Below are 27,752 nucleotides of genomic sequence, written 5' to 3'. Positions count from 1 at the left end.
TCCGTGATCATAATTCGAAAGGAAGCTGCTTGCTTGTCCATGATCTTGATTGTCATGCAGATCATGAGCTGTAATGACTGTCATTCACTAATTTCCGCTTTCTCCAAGGCTTCATACTAGTAACAGGATAAAAGCAACAAACGCAAGAAAATTTCTGAAAAAATATTTATTCGAATAAATTTTTTGGCAGAAGATGGTAAAAAAGTGTGATAGCCTCATTTTATTGGAAACTTTCAAAATTCAACCAATAAAAAAAGAGAAATCGGCGTATTGAGATTTTGTATTTGAACAAAGGCCAGATGAAATATGTACAGTTTTAATAATGATATTATAAACTATGCTCGTGTACAGCACAATAATTAGTCAAGGGTGCTGTCAGTGTCGGTTTTTAAAAACAGCATAGAATAAACTCAACGAATAAAAGTAAATGATATCGCTGTCATAATAACAATACACAGTTATTGTGTATTGTATATATACACACACTATATATATATAAGGAATTTGTGAGCGATTATACCTTCAACACTAACGACTACTGCATCAAAAGAAGGAGTGAGGACCTCTAGACTGTAAGAGTGTGTTCGTTGGAGGCGGAGGATACTTCAAGGTAACATGACTGTAACACAATGAAGGTAAATTTTAAGAGCTTCTGGGAATTCCGTAAGCATGGGAAATAAGCCTGTTCTCCTTTGTTTCCGCATGACAATAACAGTCATATTGACAGTAATCTTGATTTTAAATAATACAATAAACAGTTATCTTTAATCAAGATGAACTTGACCTGAAAGTTTTCAGTCCAGCTTTTGTTTTGAGAGCTGAAAACTCATGGTGAAGTGTGGACAAAAATGCACAGCCATCCTATTGTGGCCATGTCTTCTTCGCAGCTGATATTCTACGGTCTGAGAGAAATAAAATCTTTTCGCAGCATCACAATGTCCAACAAATCCCTCCGTGAGGAAATGACATGATCAGTCAAGCTCCATTATAGATGGAACATTAATCATCAAGTGGAAAGAGCAAGCATTGCTGTCTTCTATGATACCAATGTAGGAACATCATGGCGCATGCAGACACTTGCACTAGGTGAGTAACACGCCAGTCACTGGTCAACAAACTTTTGTAAAAGTCATGTTACTGAAATGAAATTAGTTATATACTATCAATTTTTATGAGGTCAATATATTCGATGTACATAACACGCTATAGTAGTCAAAACATACATGACACAAACATAGATAATTGAAAACAACAACAACAACAACAACAACAACATCGCTTGTTAAGACACATACCATAACACAAAAGACAAACTTCTGTAGGTTCATACAAAAACACTCACACAACCATTTGAACAAGATAGACCACGAGAGACAATGACATTTACACTGGATATCAGTCCATTCGCATGTCAACCCATTCACTTGATAGTAAGTTAGTAACTCACATTGGCCGCTCCTTGTCAGGAATACAAGAACTCAGGTTTCATAAGTTAGTTTGTAAGATGTATGCTTTGTAGTCGGAGAGAAAAGCCTTTATCAAGGTAGTCCACACTAGCCCCCGGTAAGATGGAGGATTCACTGTTAATGGGCAATGCCATTTTCAAATGTCACTTTAGATGATATCACACCACTTTTTTTTTTTGGAGGACATAATCAAAAAGTCGGTATTGTCGAGGTTTATCATTGTCTGACAACATTTCTGAAGAAATGGTCCGTGCTTTCTAGTTCTCTTTACCCTGAGATGGGGTGGGGAGTTACACAGAGGTTTACCTACCCTGAAAGTACCTTACTTATGTCTCTAAGTACCCGGTGTACGTGAGCATCCCTGGGCCATCACAGCATCAGCTCGCGAAAACGTTCAGAATGGCTTCCGTGGCTTGATCCTAGCCACGTGACGTCTTATAACTTGCTCGACTTTTGACCCTCCAACGGCTCGTGCGGCCTTGACCTCGCACACCTGGCTTGTGTTTTACTTACTAGTGACGTCACTATCATCACAAACGCCGAGAAAAGGCCGCAGGAGGACATGAGGTGAAACGAGGCGTGGTAACTTCCGGTGACGTCACGAAGATGGCCTAGGGATAGAAAACAGATGCATGCACGTGCGCCTGTGGGCACATATATACTCTACAAAGGGCGAAAAGAAGCTAAAGCTAGCCACACACACAGTAGGAGAGAGAGAAAGAGAGAGAGAGAGAGAGCGGCAAGAAAGAAACACAGAAAGAAAGAAGAAAAGAGAAAGAGAAATAGAAACAGATACATTCACACATATGTATGCACGGCAAGGGATAATCAAAGAAAAATACGCGAAAGAAAAAAGACAGAATAAAAGAAAGCATAAAGAGGAAAAAAGAAGTGATTGAATGAGCGAGGACGGAAAAGACTGACCGATGATTGGATGGACAGCAGCGACAACAACTCCCTGAAACAGTTGTACGAAGCCCAGAGTAGTGCTGAGGCTTTTCAGGCCGAGGATGTCGATGATGACGACCGGGAACATGGAGAAGAAGACCGGGCCAAAGAGGCCGTAGACGACGCAGAAGATGATGAGTGAGGTGAAGGACGTGTAGAGCGGCGTGAACAACCCCGCCACGCTACACGCCGCCATCAGCAGCGCCGTCAGCAGGGGGCGGGGGATGATGTTCTGACAGATGAGAGAGAAGACACAGTTACTACATGTGTAACTCAAAAACAAAAAATAAAAGAAAAAGGGAAGATACTCAAGTTTAAGTGAAAGAAGAAGCAAAGTAAAGAATGAATAAAAGAACTTTACCGTTCTGTATGCCTCTCATTTTTTAATCTTAAAAAGATTTTTAAAATAATCCTAAAAAATTAAAAAAATATTTTAAAGTTAAAAAAATTGAAAAATAGTTACTCAAATACATCCATGAAAGCCTTGCATACCTGCTCACTGACTTTGCATCAATCCATAAACATTTTACACACCTGCTCACCGTCCTCGCATGCATTCGTACATCTGTATAACCTGCTCACCGTCCTAGTCACCCTCCATTCACTCACCAAACCGTCCATTTATGTTTACATCCCAGAGAATCACATGCATCTATCTGCGTATTGAATACCACAGAAAAAGACAGACAGACACAAATGAACAGGAGACGAACAGACAGGTATCTCACCAGATCAGCAAAGAAGCCAAAGAAGAGCCTGGCTACCATGCCCACCCCCCAAAGATGGTCAGGAGGAGAGCGGCGTCATCCCCCGTGAACCCTTTGTCGACTGTCATGGCCGGGAGGTAGGTGCCGAAGTGAGCCGCCGGCACGATGCCGAAGGAAAAGGACATCAGCACAACCAGAAATCTGGGATTCCGGAACAGTCCGAAGTCAAACAGCGCGAGCACTTTGGACAAGAGGTTGCGTTCCTTTCCTGTCGTCAGATGACCGTTAGTAGCACGTGACGGCGTGCGCTGACGCCCATTGGCTGATTGGTCGACATTGCCTGTGTCCTGTGGATCTGCCTGGTAGTTCTCGTCATCGTCGCTTGGCTCATCGACGACCCTCGGCGTCATTGTTTGTGGCAGCATGACGATGTCGAGGCTGGTGAGGGAGCCGATGACGCTAAGCTCACCAGAGGGCAGGTCAGAGGAGTTAACCGGTAAAGACAGCTGGCGCTGGGTCTTTCCTCTGGGGAAGAAGTTTATCTGACTGTTCAACCTCGTCCTGATGGTTGCTAAAGTCTTTGGCAATGGTGGCGGTCGTTTCACCACCGGAAAAAGTCCCTTCAGGCCTTGATTCTAGAAGAGATAGGTTTTTATTTTGTCATGCGGCACTCAATCACGGAACTTTAATTTATCAGACACAGGAATAAAAGGTAGATTAAGAAAGGATTCGGAAGCTTTGAGAACAATAACTAACTTCATGCTGCTAATAACGTGGACAAGTACTTGGACTCAGGCGAAAGTCCATGGCTACGCAAATCGTCTCTCAGATTATGAAATATTCAGAAGTGGTGCTCAGTGGCTTCCAGCCCTCACCGGTCTTGTATCTCCGTCGTTTGTTAAGATGGAGGGGCCTCAGCAGCAGCCCCCCGACCATGACGTTGAGGCACGTGCCCCCCAGCAGCAAGAGGGCGCTGCGGCCGCCGTACTCGTCGATCAGCTCCTGTGCAAAGATAGGCATGATGGTGGAGCCCAGGTTGCCACCCAGGGTGGCAATAGCTGAGGCAAGCGACCTTCTCTTCTCGAAGTACATGCCGACAATCACCACCGCCGGGCCCAGGATCATAGCGAGAGAAAGACCTGTACATCAGGCGGTAATGACATGAGAAACAGGGACAAACGAATGAAAAAAAAAAAAAAAACCCACGAAAGAATACAAAATTAAACAAGAAAAACTCTTGTAAATGAAAAAAAAAAAAGCAAAAGCACGTGGTAAATAAATAAGAAATTACGAAACAGCTTATATCACACTCTTACAGTTGTTAACATGTCGTAACCTATCTGTTAGTGATCCCAGTTTGTGAATGTTTATTCTACCAGTCTTCTTGCTCAATCATTCACAAGTCTGTAAAGACTGTGGTAGTGCAGGTGACCAGATCATGACCCACGCTGACCCTTACCAACAAGAACGCTGATAGTGAAGTACAGCATGTAGATGCTCTCGGCAAAGTAGCTGAGGATGAGGCCAAGACCACCCAGAAAGCCACCCATGACCACCGTCTGTCGCACGCTGAGGAAGGACAGAACCACCGTCTGGGTCAGCAACGCTGAAAATGTATTACAGGCAGATTCGAGAGAAATCAGTGGAAAATAAACAATAATTCGTCTGGCAACAAAGAAAATGATCCAGACATATTAGAACTGAATGGATTCATGTATGGAATATAGTTTTGGTCAAATCCAAAGCGACCTTATAGCCTCAAGTACAAGCCTAAAATTACATCAAACAACCGGAGAAGGGAAGTTGAATAATATAGGGGGGGGGAGGTGTATAGCTCCTCTCAATGATCTGAATGACCCTTAGATATCTCAATAATCTTGGATTGTGAAGGTAGCTGTTTGTGACCCAAAACTAGACTAAAAAATATATTTTTCTTGAAAATTCTGTATCTAAAACTGTTTACAGCATCAGTGATGTGACAATAGAAGAAAATGATGAAATGTGGGTAAGAAAGTCAGTCCTGGTAGACTTGGAGAGGAAAAGAAGAACGTGACTAAACGAACACAAAGTTTACCAGCCACTGATAACAAACATGAATGATGATCGTGCCCGGATGTTTGCCAACACTCACCTGCAATGCTTGTGACGGCTGACTGGGCGGACAGGATGACGGCTGTCACACCTGCCGACATCTGGAACATTCGCAGGAACTCCACGAACAGGATGCCGTAGGCACGTTGAACCCCAAGAGACAACAAGTTGCAGAAGAGGCATGCTGTCAGACCAAAGTATATAGTTGACCTTCTGTTTCTCTCACTACTACCCTCCTTCCCTACTTCTCTCTCTCTCTTGCTCGCTTGTTCTCCCTTCCTGGCTATAAAGCTTTCTTACTTTCCATTCTTCATATCATTCGTTGTCCCATACACGCTCTTTATTTCTTATTTCTGTAGTTTGTTTCTTACAGAATGCAATGACCCAGGCGTATCCTCTGTCGATGGGAAGGCCGGTGACGTCACTGTCCCAGCCTGCTTTGCGCATTTTCACCATGTGTAGGCCGAGCTGAGGTGCCGAGTGGTTTACTGTGGAATGAAGGACGGACCATCATGGCATCATTTGTTTAAAATCAGTTAAAATCAAACTCAAAAGCAACATACTACATGTACAATAATAAAAGACCACAATAACTAAGTGCAGTAACTTGTCTTTGCTCTTCTCTCCATATTTATAATATTTATGTATGTTGGGGTTTTATTTTTGGATGTTATACACACACATTAGTAACAAATAAGTAAAAACATTATTAAAAACACTTTTTATTTAAATATACTACCAAGGGTAAAAAAAATGCTCTTCATTAGGTTTCGGGATTTTATTTAATACGTATAACTTAAAGTATAAAAGTGTGTGGCAATGTTAGAAATATTTTATGATACAATAATATTTTATTTCAATGTTTCTCAGTGTCCCTCGCACGCTTATATTTTAAGCTATGTCTACTAAAGAAAATTCCTAGACCTAAAGAAAAATATTATTGAAATCTCTTCTAGCAATTCTAAATGAAAGTGTACTTTGAAATTTTACTTATTTTACTTTAACCTTTGTAGTCTTTGAAATTTTGTTATCGATGTTTTGCGTTTCGCTTCGGGGATTTTCTCCCTTGTTTGATTCAATGCGTGAACTATATTACATTATGAATAATCTAAAAAGTAGCTGGGAGAAAATACATTTTTCTTAATCTCATTCTGTTTCTTTTCATCCTCTTCCATTTGATTCTTTGTGCCGTCTGCTCAGGTAACTGCTGTAGGACTAGCAAACTATAGTTATCTCCCCTAATTACGTCTGTAAGTTCTAAAAACAAAAGAAAATTTTTTTTTCTCCTTGTGGACTGCTGGAGTAGCAGTTACCTATCTCCACTAATCTGACTTCAAAAATTTAAAACAAGTTGCTAATTATTTTACTACTTGTTGGCTGCTGAAAATAATTGAATATTGCATTGTCAGCTGAGTAACTGATGAACATTTCAAACCTCTAGGTCGTCTAGGATGGTGGGAAGTGGGTGAAAAATCCATACAAGATTTCAACCAGGCAGATATAGAGAGCTGAATAAAAGTGGGTGAAAATAGCTCTCTTACAAGGGTGCCCCCCGCAATAACTATTTCATAGAACTTAAAATTTTATTCTCGAAAGTCACATTCTGCGAGTGAAACTAAAGTAACTTTTCTGTATAGTATACTAGAGTAACATTATTGAATTGTATCTTATTAGGTCTGTAGCAAACTGACACTTGAAAGAAAGCCATTCTTTATCGATATGTATTCAACAGTACTTCGTGCTCTTTTGAACTCGGGGGAACCTGGCTTAGAGGGGGTTAACATGAGACTGTATTCCCACACTGCGGCTAGAACATGGCCTCTTGACAGCACTAGAAGACGAATTAACGAACTAGAAACGGAGGAAATAATTAATTACAGTGTGACTAGGTGTACAATAATGCAAAAGGAACAGCTGGTGTTATCGAAATGATGCTCAGAATCACCATGTGCTGGGTAGCAGCGGACGAGTAGCACAACCACACAGACTTTGCATAAGAAATGAGGGCTGAGTCATAGTAGTCATGGTGAGATTTGTGATGGGCTGGGGTGTATCTTGGCTAGCCATGTAAACTAGCACATTGCATGTATGTGAAGAAACACACACACATACGCAAACATGCACGAACACGCCCGCTGACAAACACTTATAATGTTATTAATCTGAATCTCTAGCATGCAACATACACATAGAAAGTTATAGCATAGCTAAACATACACACACACACACACAAGACAGTGATTGCTGCATATGCACGCATACGAGAACACACTGATACACAATTGAAAACCCGCACGCCCCACCTCTTATCACACACACACATACACACGCACATACTCTTTCTCTCTCTCTCTCTCACACACACACACATTCTTTCTCTTAATCCCCTTATTCATGTGTACATCAAGAGTACGATAATGATCGAGTACGAGCACACTTGCATGTGTACATACATTCGCTCAAACTACTTGTTGCAGTAGTTACAAACCTAGGAGAATCAAATACGCAGTCGAGGCAAGATAATACACGAGTGCAGTCGGACTTACATTGAACACGTCCTCGTCAAGACAAACACATCACACAGCACCCTCAGAGGTCTTGAACACTGGGGTTCCACACCGTATGTGACGACCTTTCACCTCCTGCCTCGGACCAGCCGCACATCGTTGTGAGACATCGGGTACATCGACGACAACCTAGATAACGGCGATCTTCACAGTCCACCCTCGTCACTCCGACACCCCGCCTTGTCCGTACGTGGCTGGAGGCTACCCTCCCGAGCTGCATGCACCGCGCGGCGTTACACATTCTGACCCCGCCAAAGTGTAACGCTCCGTAATGCGTTAGTTGCGCATGCGTGGCTGTGACGTAGCGCGAGCGGCTAACTGCACCCAGTGCGCGAGCAGACGACGTGCGGCACGCAGTGGGGTCAGGTTGTAATCAGGTTGTTGTGGTTGTGATGGGGATGCTGTTTGCACCTCACACAGATGGTCAAGGTGTTCTGTAAGGCGGGTGGCGCCATACCCGAGGCTGGCTGCACTCACCCGATAACATTGAAGATGCATGAGAAATAAATATATTTGGTGTACATTCTCTGTCTACATTCTCTGTCTACATTCTCTGTCCACAGCTTCTACTACCTCCATCCTAAAGACACCGAGACCCAGTCAATCATTTCTGTCTGAAGTGCATGTAGGTGGGGGAACAATGACAGTGTGCAATCAGCTCTCATATGTGGTGCGAGGTTAAAGGTTAAATTAATTGCTTCAGTAAACAATGGGTGCAGCGACTGTCTCCACAAATACGTGAATAAATAATGATAGGAAAGACAATTCTTGTCCTTTGTACACGATGGCTCCTGCACCTTTCATTGTCATTGTGGATACCTCACCTTCACTCTCCTCCACTTGAGCGGGTACGTGGTGAATTAAAACAATGCACACGATACTCACAGATGTTAATCAGTCAGAAACAAAGGACATGAGGCCATGGATGTCAGGAAAGAGATCGCACTTCATTTGTTAGCCTCTTGACTGCTTGTCCCGACAGGTGTAGGTTTATGTAGATGTCTTCAAATGTCAGCGAAATGCTTTTAATGTCGGTCTAAACATAAATTGCTACGGGCGCAATCCAAGGATATAAAAAATTTCAATTTAGAAGATTTTTTTGAGAGAAAACCGGAAATTTGAGAACTCATTCTTCTTTAGTGTGGGAGATGTTAAAACAAAATGGCAACTGAAAGACACAAGGTGAAAACATTGACTGAAACACTCAAGACATCGCTGACAGCAGACACGAACCAAGGGACGAAAGGAACAGATAGGATGGTTGTAATGAAGATCACTGATTGCTGTCTAGAGTGTTGTATTTTTATATGTAATTAGTTTCTTCCTTCTCCTCGTGGTTAGACTTTCATGGACCTTGACGTGCAGGACGGTATTCGCCTTTCTGACCTGTGCAGGAGGAGAGTTCAAGTTCTGTTACCTGAAGGTGCGGGTGCACTCACACTGGAGCGAATGTATCCCGGGTTTCCACCCGCAAAGCACACCGAACAAGTTGAGAAAATAGAACTATTGTCAAGATGGGGCACAAGGAACACGAGATAAAGAAAATAAAAGGGAGAAGAAAAAAGGCAGTAAACAGGAGAAAACATGGCCTGAGCAGTGGACCTCAGGATTATTGACATTACAGTTTACACCCACCAAACTGGGTTATCATGAACAGTTAGACAGCCACTGACACACTAGAGACTTGCACAACTGTGGCGGTGTCGACAGATCTTAATAAAATTATCCTGAAGGAACAAAGAAAGATATACAAGCAGTCAACCAAGGAAGAAAAGAAACAATCATAAAACACACCCTGACAATATTATAAAAGAACCAGGCCACATAGCAAGCGTTCAAATTTTATTCAGACCACGGTTGAAACATTATCTCTGATTAATTTAATCTTATCTTCTAGCATTAACAAACAATATTTATATATACAGATGTAAAATACGTTTACAAAGGCATGAAGACTGCCACTCAAAGACATTTGGAAATATATATATATTTGTTACCCTAGTTGTGTAAGTTCAGCATTCAGCTTTGTCAAATGAGAGTTCTCAGTTATTGTGGCTCAAGACCAGTTGAAGTCTTTTACCGAGTGTTTGAGATACATCACAGCCTCGACTGAGTGGTCAACAGCCCTCGTGTCCTCATCTTGTGTTGAACCCTGTGACCTTTGCTGAACCCTGCAACCTTTGCAATGATTGCCTGGGTCTGCGAGTAACAGTCAGTGAAGCACAAACTGGAGACGGCAGTGAAGTGCAAGTCATTTTAAATGTTTTGAAAAGGAATAATATTGTAATTGAAAATTAAAATAAAAACAGAAAATGGATCCACCATCAAGGAGCTTGTTGTATTAACATTTCTAGCGCCGGCCAACAGACAATCTTGGCTGCCCCCGCCTTCAACATATCAGGGTACAGAAATAAATATAACATAGTAATAAATTATACCAAGATAGAGACTATGGTGAGGAAAGTATATCATTGAATGTTTCATTATATGGACAGTTGGATAATGTTATAAAGATCAACATCTGAAGTCGTGTGAGAAAAACAAGTTTGTTATCAATATCTTCTCTTATCATAAAGGCCGTCTCTTGGAACGGAAGTGGTGGCTCTGACATGACATAACATGACATAACATGACATGACATGACCTTACTTGCTACTTTGTGTGTATCTTGTCCTTTTTATGTGCCTCAGTCATCTGTTCGCAAGCTTTCCGGAAGAGAGAAAGAGAAAGAGAGTGAAAGAGGGACGAGCTACCTGATGCAGTCAAGTCTGGTTGATCTGATGGAGCTGGATTGTCCGGCAGGTGTTGTGCTACCTGTGGGACATTGTGCTACAGAAACCACTTTAGTTGACTGTGTGTCACATTCTGTGGTAACGGCTTATAGAGATTCTCACGTGTACAAGCTGCCTGTGGAAACGGTTTTCTGTGTGCAGTAAAAATAGTTCCACCTTGTACAAGACCGGAGACAATGAAGTGTGACCTTCAGATGAGGAAGCAGAGACGATGGTTGAGTGGCGACATGGATGATGACTAGTAACTGTCGCCACTCACCTGGTCCTTATGACGTCACAGCCATTATGGGAGGCAAGAGCGTGAAGTCTACACAGTTTAAAAGTAAATTTCCGTTACTTACTGACTCGTTGCTGCTAGAAAGAGAAAGAGATAGAGAGTATTTTTGTTTAAATTAATGCCATATAACATTTTTGTCCCTCCTTGACCACCATCAGACGGTTCCTGTCCTCGTCCCCTTCCTGTTAATCTATTTCTGCATTCCACTAAACGTTGTCAGGCTTTCAGGTGACAAACATGAATCAAAGAGGGCGACACATCACCAACAATATTTTTTTAAACGCAGCGTGGACCGACTTTATGTACCACAACTCAGAGACTCAGTACACGGGGACTTCTCTCCCTTGAATTCAACTGTCAAATATATTTTCTTACACGAAAGACATCAACGGATGCTAACCCTCTCCGTTGACGCGAGTTCTATGTGGCTGCTTGGAGTCCTAACTGGCTGAGTGACGTCACTCAAATTCGTTCAACGGCTGGCTGACGTCTTCAGCCGCGTCCTCCTCCACCACAGTCTGTGACCTTTGGCATCGCTGCTTGAGGCTGCGCGTGGCATTCAGCAGCACCAGCACGCCGGAGGAACACAGACCGCAGGCGGCCATGAAGAAGAAGGAGGGGTGATAACTTCCGGTGACGTCACGCAGGTAGCCTGTACACAGACGTGAGGCAGACACCCATCGGGTAACTTTATGAACATTTGGTAAATTTTAGCGCAAACATCACGGTATGTACCTTTGTCAACATAGGTATGGAGCAGTAAGCATCGCATTTTATTACTTCGTTACTGAAGAACTACATTTGTTCCTTTACCTAAAACATTTTATCTTTACAAAATTCGTTAATCTACCAGTTTTACTCTATATATATACACACACACCAGTGTGTCTATTTTTTGTCCTTTTATAACAATATTTCTTTTTCTTTCCAGTCCAGAAGAAACATCATCAAAAGACTAGAGTGTTGGAGTGTATCAAACGTGTGACTCCTCTAGAAAACCACGCTGCTGCATCAAAGAGAGAACAAATGAACAATGTTGTGGACAATGTGAGTTCTTCAATCAAAGATGGTGTGTACCTATTATAGGATGGGCAGTGGCAGCTCCTATTCCTTGGAAGAGCGACATAAAGCCCAAGGTCTTGCTCAGGTTTTCAAGCCCCAGCAGGTCCACGACAAGGACAGGTGCGAGGGAGAAGAAGACAGGCGCAAACAGGCCGTAGGAGGCGCTGAACACGGCCAGCGCCAGGTAGTTCTTGTACAGGGGTGTGAACATACCCGTCAAGGTGGTTAGAAACATCAGCGAAGACATCAGCACCCATCTTGGAACAACATTCTGTAACACATCAGTAAAATGCACAGCAACCGTGTCAAGGGAGCGCCTTCTAAGGCAGAGAACCCTTATCTTCCGCCGTTTTTACCTCCCCTGATAGGAAACGTGTGCAAGGTGGGGATGGAAGAGGAACGTGTTTCCCAAAGAAAGACCAGTGACAGACCAGTGTCAGGCCAGTGTCAGGCCAGTGACAGGCCAGTGACAGCCAGTGCGAACCTCGAGCGTGTAGCTGTTTACTCGAGGGTTGAGCCCCAGTCCCCCACTTTTACATTACCCATGCACTCGCGATTGCCTGCATCTGCCACTCAGGCCGTCCCCCACTTTTACAGCAGCACGTGTTGTATGTGTTGTATGTGTTGTATGTGTTGTATGTGCCGTGTTAACATTTTTTTTAACAATGCTCATGCTACACATACAGGGTGTTCCCTAAAGTAAGTTTAAATTAACGAAACAAATACCCATGCTTACCAGATCGGCGACAAAACCGAAGAAAAGTCTCGAGAGAAAGCTGCTGACTCCAAAAATAGACAACAGGGTGGCTGCCTCCTCATCCGACAGCCCTCTGTCAGACGCCAAGGCAGGGAGGTAGGTTCCGTACATCAGGACGGGTACCACGCCAAGTGAACACGAGATGATGATCGCCAGGAAGGGTGGCCGTCTGAACAGACCAAAGTCGAAAAAACTCAAACACTTCCAACAGAAGTTCACCTCCTCGTCGTCTGTAACGTGTTTGAGAGAAGGGCCTTCCCCATTGAGAGCTGGTGACTGCACGGCGATGTTGTCATCGTCCAGACGGGAATGCGAATCCCGCACAGAGATGTCACGCTCGTCTGTCACGTGATGAGCGTTTGTTGTTGTCACGGCATGGTCGATCTCAGTCTTTCCTTCGTCGTCGCTCACTTCGTCGATGACTTCCACTGTAATCTCTGGCATAGCAACGATCACGTCCAAGCTGAGGATGGAGCCGATGGCATTGACGTCGATGGAGTCACGTGACCGGACGGAGAGGGACCGCTGGCGGTACATGTGGCGGAGTGAGGCGCGGGGCAAGGTTTCTGTTGACTTGTAAGCTTTGTCTGTGTCTGCATCGTCTGTCAAACCATCATTTCCTCACTGATTAAATCATCATCATTAGTCATCAGTCATCAATCATCATCATGCTATTCCTGTTTTTGTGTTGTATTCATCATGACAGTCACTTACCGACGCTCTCTAGCCGTCTTTTATTGAGGTGAAAGGGTCGCAGCAGCATGCCTCCCACCATAATGTTCATGTAGGTGGCGCCCAGCACCAAGAGGGAGCCACGGCCTCCAAAGGCTGCGATCAGCGCCTGCGTGTACGGCGGTATGACGACAGATCCGGTGCTGACCCCCAGAGTAGCGATGGCGGAGGCCAGGGACCGTCTCTTGTTGAAGTAAGTCCCGACGATGAGCAGACATGGTCCAGTGATGGTCGACAGTGAGATGCCTGAAGAAAAATGTTTTGGACAGAAAGACGGTACAGGGACCCCTTAAAAATCTGAAGAAGGGGTCCCTGGGACCCCAAAGAATTTAGCTTTAGCAGAAGCCCTGATAAATAAGAAAAGAAATTAAGATTTCACCACCTAGCATTGTAAATATCTGATGTGCCTCCCCTGCCAGTAGGTTAAGTTTCAAATAGGCGAAACTCAGCCTCATGGGTTGGGAATATCCCCCTCCAAAAAAGGAGCCACTTTCATACCTCATTCAAAATTCAAGTGTAACACCTCGCAGTAACCAACTCTTTCGGTCCTTAAAACATTCGGCTTGGCATGTACTGATATTAGCGTTTTAAAACTAATATTATTGTATATGAATTAATATATCATATTACTAAATAAACATTTTTCAGCAACATATTTCTCAACACTTTTTCTGAACTTCATTTACAACTGACAAGAAACTGAGATGGAACGGATGAGGAGTTATTTGCTGAATGCTGGTGTTAAGTTCTCGTCTGATATGTATAAAAAGTGAGCCCCAAAATCCATGTCCAAAATAATCTTTAAAGTCCCCCTTACCGAGGAGAAAACTAAATGAGAAAAACAGGACATAGATGCTCTCGGCAAAGTAGCTGAGGATGAGGCCAAGACCACCCAGAAAGCCACCGATGACCACCGTCTGTCGCACGCTGAGGAAGGACAGAACCACCGTCTGGATCAACAACGCTGAAATGAAATGGAATGCACTCAGTCTAACGGTTCATATCATAAAGTGTATTGTGCACGAATATTAATCATGCACAAACAAAGATTAGTAATGCACTAACAAGTATTTATTACGCATAAACAAGGATTTATAATTTACAAGCAAGAGTGATATTGGTCATCTTTAGTTCTTCATTCACTGAGTTCCTTCTACTAACCTCACGAGCGTCACTCAGGTAATATAATGTCATACCTGCAATACTGTTAACACCAGCCTGTGCAGCCAGGATGACGGCCGTCATGCCGGCAGACATGTTGAACATGCGCAGGAACTCCACGAAGAGCACACCGTACGACCGCAGCAGGCCCAGGCCGATGGTGGTGCAGAACATGCAGGCTGAAAGAACAGAACAAGCAGGCTGAAAGAACAGAATACTCAGGCTGAAAGAACAACATGCAGGCGAGAAGTAATAATCTTCGTGAGTTCCAACTTTGTCCGATGTACAGGTTCCGAACCCGAACTCACCGAATGCGATGACCCAAGCATATCCTCGGTCAACCGGAAGTCCGGTGAGATCGGCAGGTGCTACTCTCTTTGGTGCTTTTGACATTTCCTTGCCGGGTTTGGAGAAAGAACCTTCTCTCAAGACTATGCAGTCATTGCCGAATGAGCAACAAGCTCTGAAAATAAAAATATATTGTCATTTTTAACCCAAGGCTCAGGATGAAAACACGAAAACATTTTCTTTATTAAAGAAAAAGAGAAAAAGGAGAGAGGGGGGAAGGAAGGGTAGAATAGATAAATTTTAAGCGAAATGGTTCCTTTAAATCCTCTACAAATCCTCTACAAATCCTACAAAACTTTATGAGGAGTTTGATTTTAGATGACAGAACATCACGATGCCGACAGTTAAGGTCTCGTTACTACACATTTCAAAAGCCTGTCAGCCTCTACCACACACGAGCATTGCACTAATAAATTACTATTTTGGTCCTAGTGGACACCAATGCAGATTGTCACCCCTTCTACCTCCAACTTACCCCTTCTTCTTTAAATCAACCTCCCCACCAGTCACACCCACGAACTATGTAACAGTGTGGACATTCATCACACAGAAAGGACAGCCCTGTGGTACAGAAATGTCTGTTCACATGTGATGTGAAGTTAACTGAAAATGTAAATATGGAACCCCAAGGTCTTTTCTTCCAGACAGTTGGTGGCTAGTCTCAAATACGGTTAAGTGTTAGTGAGTTCGGGAAGTTCAGGTACACTGACTGGCTCGAACAAGATACAGGTGCTTGACCTACTTGACTTTATGTTTCAGTTCACTGTTCTTATTTCATGTCCCCTTATCCTCACCACTAGCATCGTTTTCTGAGCTAAGAGAGATAACTACACATGCAGCACACATCCTATCGCCTGCTGGCTCCTACAAGGTGGACATTGTCACAGACGGTCATTGTTATCTACACCTGCTCGGGATTATCTTTGACTGAAGACAGGAGTCACAAAATAATACTTTCAGCATTTCAGTTGCATCATTATTACTGAAGTAAGGGGAATCATCTGGTTTATAAATAAGTAAATGTTACGTAAATCTCGGTCGGACATTTGTTTGCCTTTTATTTTTGTCTGTATTCAAAATCAATGTCATTCAATTCACAAGAGTTTGAGCTTTAAAGAGGTTACCTACCATTCATCCCCTAATTTCCGACCTTCGAACTTCGACGGCGATAAGTAATTGAATCAACAGCAGCAACAGTAAAGACGAAGTCGTGGTATTATCAGCAAGAAAAGAAGTGGAGGAAGAAAGCAAGTACCCGACTTACCTGGACACAATCTCGGGTCGTTTATCCAGGTAACCAAACAATGCGCGGCGCTGTCCTAGATCACAGCACGTGTTGCATTCTGCATGTCATGGTGGGCGACGATCCACTCAGGTGGGCGCACACTGATCACAGGTAATATCGATGTGAACACAGGCTACAACTGGTTCACACCAGTCTTAAGTGTCGTTGAGCAGGACCCACATCAGGAGTGGACAAGAAATGGGGTGCATGGATTTATGCGGAGACAAGCCTGGAGTTAGTAATGGTGGCAGACGATAGGGGAGAGCAATCGCAATGTTAGGACTGGAAACAGCAAGGAAAAAAAAAACTATACACCCGAGTTTGCACAAGCGGGTACCTCCCCTTAAGCGTAGAGCTTTTAACTTTGGGAGTGTCATTAGAATGCAAGGTAGAGCAATGTCAGAGAGGGCTCTAGAAATTTGCATTTTATAATGCGATTTGATTTTACTAACAGATAGCCCATACAAACATTTTTTTTCTTTGAAACAAAAGAATAAATTTTGAAATAGGTCTGTTTTTTTTTTGACTAAAATCCTTTCATGTTTTAATGAGATGTTAGCCTGAAATGTTTTCATCCCGCTGTTTTACAAATGCGCCAGGCTCCATATGAAAATTTCTAATTTTAAACGTTTTAAGGTCTTAAATTTACTTACATAATCAGTTTGATAGAAACTCAGTAAATAACACATTTTCTGAATTTTAACAAAAGAAAACAAAACTGCTTAAGCCAGAATTTCGTTCCTGTCAGTATATTTTTCGTCCGCGACTGTGTAACTCAACTAAATTGAATAAAGGTGATTTTTTCCAAGCAAGCGTTTTTAAATTTGTTCTTAAGAACAGTCTTAAGTTTTATTACAAACGTGTGCAGCTAGCCCCAGTGCTGTACTTAGTTGTATAAAACTACACTCACAAGCTACCACAACCTCCATAGATAACATTTCTCGGAGTTAGGTGTGTCGCAGCTTAGTGACCTGGGGTAGGTACAGTACTCACCTGCTGAGCTGCTCAGATAAAGGTGTCAAGAAGTGCAGTGAGAGTGAAGACTGAGACAGACGACAGTGTCGTTGAGCATTGTCTGATGTTCAAGTGTTCACAGGGTGGTAAGGTCGTGGTACCGTTGCTTCTAGTCAGGGACCGTATCCGACTGTAAGTCGTCGTCGCGGCTAAATGAAGACTAAGTGTCTGGTGTCCATGGCGATAAAGGGACACCCTCACCCCTCGGGTGCTACTTTATCTTACAGCGGGACCTGCACATTCTCAGTTGGGAGACACGAAGTTTTCTGTTGAATTCCCCATTTACAACTTACCTTGAATTCATGAATACGGCACACACACACACACACACACACGACAACAGACTCAGCTTACAACATTGATAACAGATGAATAATGAAGTTCGTTACGGAGGCCAAGCAACACAGGCATGGTGAGAGCCTTAGTTGTCCAACAAGTTCAATATAAGGGTGAAGAGTCGAATGGCCTAGTGGTGTTAAGGACAGCGATTGTAAGTGCTTCAAACTATCAAAGGCAAGAAATGCAAACCTAAAAAAATATTTCTATATCCGCTGGGTGGTTAGCATTTTGCTGGGAGGTTTTCACTTACAGGCCACAAGACGATTTGAACTGATGACCTTTTGTTCCAAAGTACAATCAATACCAATAAACATTATTCTATATCCTCTCACTGGTGATAGACAATAAAGTGGCTTTGTGAGCCTGTAAAATACACACTAGCACAACATTCAAAATACTTCCCACAGGACATGGAGTACCTCGAGGTGGCCTCAACTTTCTTGTGTCCACAGCAACTGTCCTCAAGATGCTGAATAAAGCCTCGTGTTTGGACAATACATGGCTGCGGTATCTTACTGAGTAGACCTTCACATCTGTCTCTGGCTGAGTCTTCAAAGAAAGAATCTTAAACTGTTTATGATGCTCTTTGGCTCGTCACTTTTATTGTCTAGAATCTTGATTCCTCTGGCTTCTATGCTCACCTATCTCTCTGTAGACTACAACTTCAATGAATGTGCTTCTGGCTCCTTGACTTCCTCTTCTTCCTGAACTATCCTCAAAGAGTAAAAGCCAACGATCTTCTCTCCAACCTCCTGGTGAGCAGCACAAACTCACCACGAAGTTGTTCTCTCTCCATTCGTGTCAAAAAGGCTTGTATTTTTCTGAAATTAAAAAAAATAGTTTGCATTTATGTAAGAATGAGTGACCATCTTGATATCTGCACGTGACCTGACATGTGGACGGTTAAAGTGCAAAAGAGGGTTGTCGACTTTATACAGTGCACTCCACGAGACAAGAGGTTGCCAGGGTCCCGTCTGCGTGGTGGTATTAATTCAACAGGAATCAAGTTTTTCATACAATATTTTTTTATTACTTCTGTTACATCTGCTAATACTTTTAGATAATTCTCCCCCCCCCCTTTTCTAAAAAAATGAAAGAAATAAAGTTGATGTCCTTCAGGACGCGCGCGACTGCTATATAAGTCTGGGCACAGACATTGGGTTAGTCATTAGCTGCACGTGTAACGAGGTAAGTACAGTCCTGATGTTTACAGATTAACAAATATTTTCAACCAGCTCCACATAGCGGCTTTGCAAAGTAGAATGTGTTTAGCCTCTGCCGGCAAAATTAAATTTGAAAACGGGTAAGGTGCCTTACCTTTCTTTTAGTTACACAGAGCAGATTCTAAAATATTAGTCTGAGTTCACTTATCCATGATTTATTTCACAGTGTATACATGAGTACGGTGAGTATTTGGGTAATATCATGACACTATCTGTTTCTTTATGAATAGAAGAAATATATTGTCAACATAACATGACAATAACACTATTTTTTCTGGTTTTATTATTTTTATTTTCTGTTTTCTCTTGCGAATAGAACAACTGACAATATCATGTGTGATAACGGTAACATAGCAACATAAAAAGTTACATAATCAGTGTTATGAAACTCTATTCGTAACTATAAAAAAAAGGTGTGTCAAAGATCGTTTAAGAAATTTTGACAGAAAAAATTGTTCATATATTGTTTTGACATTGGATATTTCTAAGAGCGCTAAATTTGTCTCTTTGTCAGCAAGGAGCATAGTCGAGTCCAATATACACTAGAAAAATATAAACTTGTGTGTAAACATTGTTAGTGAGTCCTCAAGTATTGTGTTGACGGTAACTCCCTCCCTCTACAACACATCAAATAAAATACAATTAATTAAAATGTCGCCTACTTTCTCTATAAAGCACTACCGCTCAGGGAGGACAAATGATTCACTAATTACTAGTATTGTTAATAACAAATTAAGGTATGTTGTAACTATCTTACCGAATTATGTAAGTGCACTGTATTTATGTATTTTGTACTTGACTACCCCACCCACTCTCCCAACATCGGTCATGAGCACAGCCTCCGAAGAAAAGACAATGTGACCCTCCACGACGAAATGCGTCTTAAGTCGGGACTTTCAGATTTGCGATTGCATATTTTTAAAAAGTAGAGGTTCTGAACTAGCTTTTGATACAAAAGGTGTTCTTCTAGCCTTAAAGGGATGCTCAAGGCTTGTGATAAGGCTGTGGCGACGGTCAAACGTTTTAAACTATATTTAGTAACAATGACAGAGCACATAAGCAACACGGGAGAAATAAATCATTCGTTTCTCACTTAATTACCACTTATTAGCACTATTTCGGTTGCCGATGTTTATACAAATTAAAAAACTCCAGTGAAATCGACCCTTGTGTCCTTCCGCCGGGTAACCGCGATATCTGATCAGGCAGAGGAGTCTTGTTGTGACATCAGTCTCCTTGTGATGTCAGAGTCTTATTGTGACGTCAGTCTCTGACAGGAAGTGTCTGTATCATTGCGAAGATTTGACGTCATTTTATTCTATGACGCACTCTGTGTGTAAGCTCTGTCTGTCGGAAACTGATGAAAAGAAAATTTTGACTCTTTTCCATCTTTTCGTGGCAGTCGGGTGCAGCACATTCTCGAGGCATGGTTCTCACTATGGAAACCACACGTCATAGGGTCACGTGACGGAGAACGAGACTTCGTGGAAGCAAAAAAAGAGTCCCGTGTCATTTCTCTTATTAAACACAACATTCTAGTAAAAACCTTCAACGTTTTCCACATGAACACACATATAAATAGACGAGATTCAAACTTATTCTACTCTTTACGCGATTCTAAGCAGTTTTATTTTGCCTTTAGAATCCCTTTAAAAACGTTTGAAGTGTGGCAGTACGGTGGCGGCCATTTTGAGAAAAGTGGGTTCAAAGATTAGCTTCAAGATGTCCGACCGGGTTTGTTTACTCCTAAACTTTTGAAATCTTTTGATCGGTTAATATTTGAATATTTTCTGTCAAGGTATAACACGATGGGGTTATGACGGGGAAACAGCATCAACACAGCCTTTGAATTTCGTCTGAAAGCAGTACTGATCGCAGTAGGGTCCCTCGATTGACACGTATTTAAAGTCCATTTCTAACTTTTATTTTAACTTTTATTTTATCATACCAGTGTATTTTCCTGATAGTTTAGTAAGCAAGGAATACATTTTTAAAGAAAAGTCAAACTGCACAAAACTGACCCTGTAACCTTTCGGGGCCTTTGGCACAAAACTGTTCCGCACGACTTGAGACTCATTTCGTCGTCGGGGATCACATATGTCATTGCTATTGTCATTGTCATTGTCAATGTCATTGTCATTGTACCAGAACACGTCTTTCGTAGGCAGCTAAAAATCTTTTAATTAGATTGGAGTAGTTATAAACATCTTAAAATATGTTATTGTCTTGTTCCTAAGTTCATCACAAAGTTCATCTTATTCGCCAGCTGCTTGTACCATCATGGTCAACGCCAGCCACGTTTCTGCCAGAAGAGCAGTGACAGATGATCAGCAGAACCCAAGAGGTACAAAGCACCATGCTGTGGACACCGAGGGTCTACCAGTGGACAGAGGCTATGCGTGGGTCATTGTTTTCGGTATGTGCCACGTGTCATTATGGTCCTCACACCAACATTCACAGTACACACTAGTCTCACAAAGTCTGTTACATTCAACAGGAAGGTGCACTTTAAAAGTAATCTTATGTACTTTACCTCGAGCACGTGCAACACGTAGATGCATATCTTTGTAGTAAATTTGACAACAGTCGCTGAGTACCTACTTACCGTAGACTAGAGTAAACTGAAGTGTTTGTCACGTGACCTGTACTTTTGTGCGCTAGGTTACCTGATCTTATCAGATGACATCACTTTGTTTTTAATACTCGGAATTTCATGTTTGGTAGAAGAGAACGGGGAGGGGGGGGGCCACCTATAGCAGGAAACGTGTGTTCTCCATACACTTATCATTTCCTGTGACTGGGAGGGTACAGAAAATCACAGATGTCGTAATCGCGAGATTACATTCCCAAATGTATTTACCAGTTCTGGAGGATTAAAAAAATTCTAGTTGTAGAGGATTTAAGATTGTTTTCACTTTTAGAGGACAATGAAGTTGTAGGGCTTACATGTTCATAAAGACAGCTTACATTTCCACAAAACAATTTTATTGTTACTTCACACTTTGACATGGCAGTTGGTTGTAGAGCCAAAAATATGGAGTGGAGTTCATGCTAAACATGGATGTTAGTGGATGACGTGTCAGTAAACAAGATGACCGCTAAAAGTCAGAGCTGCTAATGAGTGTGACTACTGAGTGCAACTGAGTTGTAGTTTATATGATCTAAGGCTGTTTTCATTAAGTACACTTTTCTCAGTTAGTACATTACTTTGAACGGTTCCCAGACACTTCATCCCCGACACTTCATCCCCGACACTTCATCCCCAGACACTTAATCCCTAAACTAAATCCTTAACTATAAAAATTATGAAGTCAGCGAAAAATTTAATTGAAATTCAAATTGAAATCATGCTTTTAACTTTAATGTCATTTGAACATCTACAACATTAGTTAAAGTTCATATAAGCTAGTAAATTTAATGTTCTTCAACAATATGATATGAAAATTGTTCTTGAGTGTTGGGGATAAAGTGTCGGGGATTAAGTGTCTGGGGATGAAGTGTCTGGGGATTAAAAGTCTAGGGGATGAAGTGTCGGGGATGAAGTGTCTGGGGATTAAGTGACTGGACACCACTTTGAACACCTTGGTTTTAAATGAACTAATTTCAACTATTTGTATTTTTTATTTTGCAGCGTGTTTGTTCATCAACATTCTATACTTTGGTTTTTTTCGAGCGCTGTCCATCTTGTTTGTAGACTTTGTCTTCATGTTCCGGAAATCAGTGGGAGAAACGACCCTCATCTTTTCCTTTCAGTCTGTAACCGCCAGTGTAGGAGGTGATTCTTTTAGTTTCTTGTTCGTGTTCTTATTTTTCTTTGCTATTATCTTTACTAAAATATGTTTACAACTGTAAAACTATATATTTAAACAAAGGAAATCATAAAGTTTACAAACTCTCTATCCATCTTTCCCCTTGATATATCAAGTACGATTTCCTAAGCAGCTTCCAGTGAAGAGAAGTAATGGTGTTTTTCAGCCATGTTGACACAGACGGTTGTGGTGAGGTTTCTCAGCGAGCGACAGCTTGTTGTCGTGGGAGGTTGTGTTGGTGGTGTTGGCATGATCCTCAGCTTCTTCGCCCCGAGTGTGTACACGCTGTACGTCACCATCGGTGTCCTGTATGGTGAGTGTTGTACACACAGCACCTACTGTCTGTACCTACCTTTAGCTCGTCTACTCGTACAAACAGAGTGTGTCCATGTTAGCATAGCGCCCAGGGTTAGCAGACCTCAACGTCTTGGTGGATACAACTGTCACAACCGCACGTGACTGAGTGAAGGCAGACCACCGAACATTTTGAACGTGCGTGTGTGTGCGTTGATGATACGATATGAGTATTTCGAACATGTATCCAGGTATATAGATATATCCCATATGAGTATTCGTGTTTGTTGTAAATATTACAACTCAATCATGTCGGTACATAGAGCGCACAATGTTATCAGGCATCACCACCTCTTTCCTCCTAAACCCGACTGTCGTCATCATCACCAAGTACTTCAACAAGCGGCGCTCGCTGGCCACCGCCATCTCGCAGCTGGGGGGCGGCCTGGGAAACATGGTGTACCCCATCTACACTCACACCCTGAAGACGGAGTATGGCGCCCGTGGGGCGATGATGGTTCTGGGCGCCACGTTCTTCAACGTAATGGTGGGCGGGATGCTGCTGAGACCGCTTCATCTGAACAAGAGATCGACATGGAATTTCGGTGAGACAGGAAGACTCAATAAGAGAATGAGAGACGAAAACACATATACACACACTTAACGAAAGATTAAAAAACAAGAAGAAAATCAACAAATAAAGAAGTAAATTACAGAAAGAAATAATGCAGAAACAAAAGAGCAGAGTGGAAAGATTTAGGAACGAAAGAATGAAAAAGACACACAGGCAGAAGTACAATAATGTATGTATCATAATGTATATGACACATTTTCTGTTTTTCTTTCTTCTGTAGATAAACTAAACGTTGTTCTAGAGGAAGTCACAGCTCTTACCCACCTTGACGACGAAAGTGAGGCTGGTGACCCAGAAATTGGCGGAACGACCGATATGAACCACGGTGTAGCTGACAATAACCGACATCATCTTGCTGACGGGTCACATGACTCTCAGGAGTCCCTACACATGGCTCGCGCCGTCAGTGCATCGGGAGTGACGATAACTCCACCGGAAGTGACGCATACTTTTATCAACGCTCGTCATAAATTAGACAAACAAAAGTCAGAAGCAGGTGAGAATAAATTTAAGGATGAATTCCCTCTAGACCTCTCGTCAGAAAATGCTGACAGAGAGACGGTTGGAGAAAATGGCGACGAGTGGAGACAACCAGCACAGCCCCGGGGGGGAAGGAATCCCTGCAGAGAGATGCTGGCTGCCTTTGATCTCAGCCTGCTGAAACTGCCGCTTTCCTGGATGTTCATTGTTGTCTCCTGTTTCTCAAATACCGCTTTATTAGCTGTTTTTTACCTTCCTCCTCTGGCCCAGGAGAGGAGGATCAGCCCCCAGGAGGTCGCTATCCTTCTGACCATCAGTAGCGCGAGCAGCATGACGTCACGCGTACTGCTTGGTTACCTGGCAGATCTGGTAAGCAACTGGTTCTCATTACTTTTTATTAAACCACCACGAAACCTTTAGTAAAGAATTACAAATTTTATTCCTAAAATCTATTAAACTACTTATTTATTGGAGAGTCTCTTCGTCTTCCGAGGGCGGTTCTCTTCGTCTTTGTTTTCTTTTTTTGTTTGTCTCGTTTTACGTGTTTCCTTTTTCATTGGACTTGATGTTGTGTTTTAACATTCCTGTCACTGCGTCTTTGTGATGTTATCTAAAGGTAAGGTGTCACAGTCAATGAGTTTCCCTAGGTTCACTTCCTGTTGACCTTTGTTAATCAGTGGTTTTGATTTGTACTAGTTTTTAACACATTGAGCTCGCCACAAATAGAGTAGTGAGTGAAACCAACTGATGTTTTATAGTATAATTAGGTGTAAAACTAATAAAGAGATTGGTTAGCGTAGAACAGTTGATAGAGAATAAAAATAACAATCAGAGAGGCAAAACTGTCATTGTTTTGTCGTATGTATCCGCTTATGGGAAGTTTTAATCAGTATCTTTCTTACAAAATGGCCACAATATTTTTAATATACATCACAAATACATAATCCACTGTGCGCTATAGGAATGAGTGTTTTCACGAAGTATAAATGTCTTGAAATCCCACCTGTTATATTTGTCTAGTATGGCTTTAAGTTTTATAAACATTCTACAGTGTTTCTCCTGGTAAGTCTCACTGTTTCCCCTCTGACCATTTCTTGTAAATCAAAGTCGTGAAATAGTTATTGCGATACTTAGTGAGAAAAGTGCTACTTGGTGGAGTTTGTCAGTGTTGGTGTACCCTGAGAACGATTATTTCACCAGAATCTCATCCGGCGTTCGACCTTACTGGCCTTGACCCTGTGTTTCGCCTCCGTGCTGACCTTCTTGGTTCCTGTGTACCACACGTTTACCTCCATGGCGATATTCTCCTGCATTCATGGAGCCTTCGCGACTTCACAGATGTCGTTGTTGCCGGTGGTGATGGTGGACCTGATGGGCTTGGCGCGCATGAGCAAGACGCTGGGCTTGCAGTCCATCCCCTTGGGGGCCACGATCTCCGGGTGCCACTTCGTAGTAGGTGAGAAACACTGATGTAAAGGTTGCTTTGCTCGTATAGTGATATCAGTACTGTTGATCTTATATATATATATTGTTGTACAACGCTATGGATGAAAATATACTGACCTGTAGGGTTCATGTAGTTACCTACCTGTGGAGGACAGTCTGACCTATATATATATACAGTGTATAGCGGATATTGGTAACGTAGTTAGCAGTGGAGGGGAGATAAGCTGATGTCTCTATATGTATATTACACCGGGTTATGTCCCTGTAGTTAGCTTTTAATGGAAGAATGACCTACTATACATATATAAAGAGAGATAAGTTGATACAATAAGCTATGGAATGAAGAATAACCTATATATATAAATACAGAGAGATATGTTCATGTAATTAGCTATGGATTGGTTCATAAATGTTATAACGGATGTGAGTACGTGCGTCAATAAAACAATCGGTAAGTGCTTATTACAAAGCAAATATCAATTGAAAGATGTATCGATCAATGATTATATAATCAAAAGAAGGTAAACACGTACACTAAAAGCTTTAGTAGTTACGTAGTTGATATGTAGTTGTTATGTAGTTGTTATGTTTATAACATAAATAAATAAGCCTGCGTTATATTACCAGAGCATTATATGTCCTTACTGTAAAGGATACCTTCGTGACGTCACCGGAAGTTATGACCTACCCTTCATCTTCCTGGCCTCCTGTACCATGTTCAGCAGTCTCTGTCTCTTGGCGACACCGCTGGTAGAGAGAATGGAAGTGCGCATGCGCCAACCAACCGTGACCTTACAAGAAGCTCAGTAAAAAGCGCGCGCTGTGACGTCAGCAGCAGCATCCGTGGTGGCGACTACTGACCTGCCTGCTGGTGATGGAGAAAGTTGAGGCTACCTGGGTCGAGTACACATTCCTCTAAGAGTTTTTTTTTTTTTTTTGTCTGAGTGTATAAACGTGAGGTGAGGTACTCCTGTTCACGAGACATCCCGACCCTAGGGGAACTCTCAGACCCTCGCAGTGCATGGACACCAGACTACAGACACCTCCACTGACACACGACTGACATCAGTACAAACACTCATACCGGCACAATACATGATTATTTACAATCTGTGGGATAGGAAGAGAACGGGAACCGTCAAGGGTTGGCAGAGTTCACCCGGATGTCTGCGACTGCTTTGTCTTGTGTTGTGGAGTAGTCTACCCTTGAGGGGTCGGCAAACCTGACTTTGTTTGTTATTGTCGTAACCAGACTTGTTAGCAGAAAGCACTCTATTTACTTTCAAAAGCTGTTGAGGTGAGTTTGAGTAGGTATTTTTGAGTCAGTGAGTTGTTGAGATTTGTAACCTGTAAGTGTATTTTAGGCAGCTTTTCTTTGTTTATTTTCGTGAGTTTCATTTATGGTTATTTTTTCTTTTCGACTTACTTTGAAAGATGTGTTTACTGCACTCTTAGTTCTTATAATGCAAATTGCTTATGTAATATTTGTTTGTATGGTAAATTTAAAACTAAATGATTGCTCTGTTATAAAGATTATATTAATGTAACATTGTAGAGGTTTGTGGTTTTGTATGTTTGTGAGTCGGATCAGGCTCGACTTTGTCAAGTGTCCATGTTCATATGTAAATATGGAAAGTTTTAATCTGTTTCTTTGTTAGAAATTGGCCAAAACATCATAATACATTTCACAAATACATAATCAACTGTGCGCTATAGGAATGAGTGATGGAGAAAGCTGAGGCTACCTGGGTCGAGTACACATTCCTCTAAGAGTTTTTTTGTCTGAGTGTATAAACGTGAGGTGAGGTACTCCTGTTCACGGGACATCCCGACCCTAGGGGAACTGTCAGACCAACGCAATGCATGGACAGTGATTGCTCTGTTATAAAGATTATACTAATATAAGGATTTCTTTTGTGGTTTTGTATGTTTGTGAGTCGGATCAGGCTCGGCTTTGAGAAGTGTCCATGTTCATATGTAAATTGCGAACTAAACGGAGGGGACTTCAAAGAGGACGTCTAGCGAATGAGACTGAAGTAACAGGCTGTTGTCTTTAAGACAGAAATTATCCGTTGAATGCATTTATAAAAAGTATATTCAACATTCTGTATTTGAATAGTTTTAGATGTCCAATAACAAACTCTCTACCCTCTCCTACTCTCATTATTATTTTTAGTTTTAGCTTCAGCTGTATCATCTTCATCTTCAGTATTAACATCATATTAGATAGAAACACTATCCTCTTTAATAAAATTGTTCCAAAATAAAATTGCTCTATGTAGTAGCATGTAAACGTCAACAGTAATATACATTGTGATCC

General features: G+C 42.0%; 3 protein-coding genes across 7 annotated transcripts; 1 reads left to right on the top strand and 2 right to left on the bottom strand.

Annotated features, from left to right (window-relative positions):
- Nucleotides 1-174: 174 nt before the first annotated feature.
- LOC112555857 (monocarboxylate transporter 14-like) lies at nucleotides 175-8,342 on the bottom strand. Its single transcript, XM_025224399.1, has 8 exons — nucleotides 7,759-8,342; nucleotides 5,584-5,700; nucleotides 5,253-5,396; nucleotides 4,581-4,727; nucleotides 3,997-4,260; nucleotides 3,143-3,756; nucleotides 2,391-2,646; nucleotides 175-2,077 (listed from the first exon to the last, which is right to left on the bottom strand). The coding sequence occupies exons 2-6, from the start codon at nucleotides 5,666-5,668 to the stop codon at nucleotides 3,611-3,613; spliced, it is 786 nt and encodes a 261-aa protein (XP_025080184.1). The 5' UTR covers nucleotides 5,669-5,700; nucleotides 7,759-8,342; the 3' UTR covers nucleotides 175-2,077; nucleotides 2,391-2,646; nucleotides 3,143-3,610.
- Nucleotides 8,343-9,607: 1,265 nt separating this feature from the next.
- On the bottom strand, nucleotides 9,608-21,404 carry LOC112555354 (monocarboxylate transporter 13-like). Of its 5 annotated transcripts, XM_025223715.1 has the most exons (12): nucleotides 21,303-21,404; nucleotides 18,188-18,367; nucleotides 17,966-18,095; nucleotides 17,187-17,440; nucleotides 16,173-16,475; nucleotides 14,869-15,023; nucleotides 14,596-14,739; nucleotides 14,217-14,363; nucleotides 13,382-13,645; nucleotides 12,647-13,269; nucleotides 11,926-12,181; nucleotides 9,608-11,500 (listed from the first exon to the last, which is right to left on the bottom strand). In XM_025223715.1, the coding sequence occupies exons 6-12, from the start codon at nucleotides 14,951-14,953 to the stop codon at nucleotides 11,307-11,309; spliced, it is 1,713 nt and encodes a 570-aa protein (XP_025079500.1). In that variant the 5' UTR covers nucleotides 14,954-15,023; nucleotides 16,173-16,475; nucleotides 17,187-17,440; nucleotides 17,966-18,095; nucleotides 18,188-18,367; nucleotides 21,303-21,404; the 3' UTR covers nucleotides 9,608-11,306. The 5 variants fall into 5 exon arrangements, with proteins under 5 accessions (XP_025079500.1, XP_025079502.1, XP_025079501.1 ...); XM_025223717.1 differs by having other exon boundaries at nucleotides 16,173-16,294; nucleotides 17,966-18,367; XM_025223716.1 differs by lacking the exon at nucleotides 17,966-18,095.
- LOC112555353 (monocarboxylate transporter 12-like) lies at nucleotides 18,717-26,984 on the top strand. The gene is made up of 8 exons (XM_025223714.1): nucleotides 18,717-18,734; nucleotides 21,036-21,185; nucleotides 22,401-22,544; nucleotides 22,745-22,891; nucleotides 23,214-23,477; nucleotides 23,727-24,355; nucleotides 25,187-25,442; nucleotides 26,085-26,984. The coding sequence occupies exons 2-8, from the start codon at nucleotides 21,050-21,052 to the stop codon at nucleotides 26,240-26,242; spliced, it is 1,734 nt and encodes a 577-aa protein (XP_025079499.1). The 5' UTR covers nucleotides 18,717-18,734; nucleotides 21,036-21,049; the 3' UTR covers nucleotides 26,243-26,984.
- Nucleotides 26,985-27,752: the final 768 nt, after the last annotated feature.

The sequence above is a fragment of the Pomacea canaliculata genome, linkage group LG14 (assembly GCF_003073045.1).
Source record: "Pomacea canaliculata isolate SZHN2017 linkage group LG14, ASM307304v1, whole genome shotgun sequence".
NCBI classification, from domain to species: Eukaryota; Metazoa; Mollusca; class Gastropoda; order Architaenioglossa; family Ampullariidae; genus Pomacea; species Pomacea canaliculata.
The sequence above is the reverse complement of the archived record's forward strand: the minus strand, read 5'-3'. Positions and strand labels throughout refer to the sequence as shown.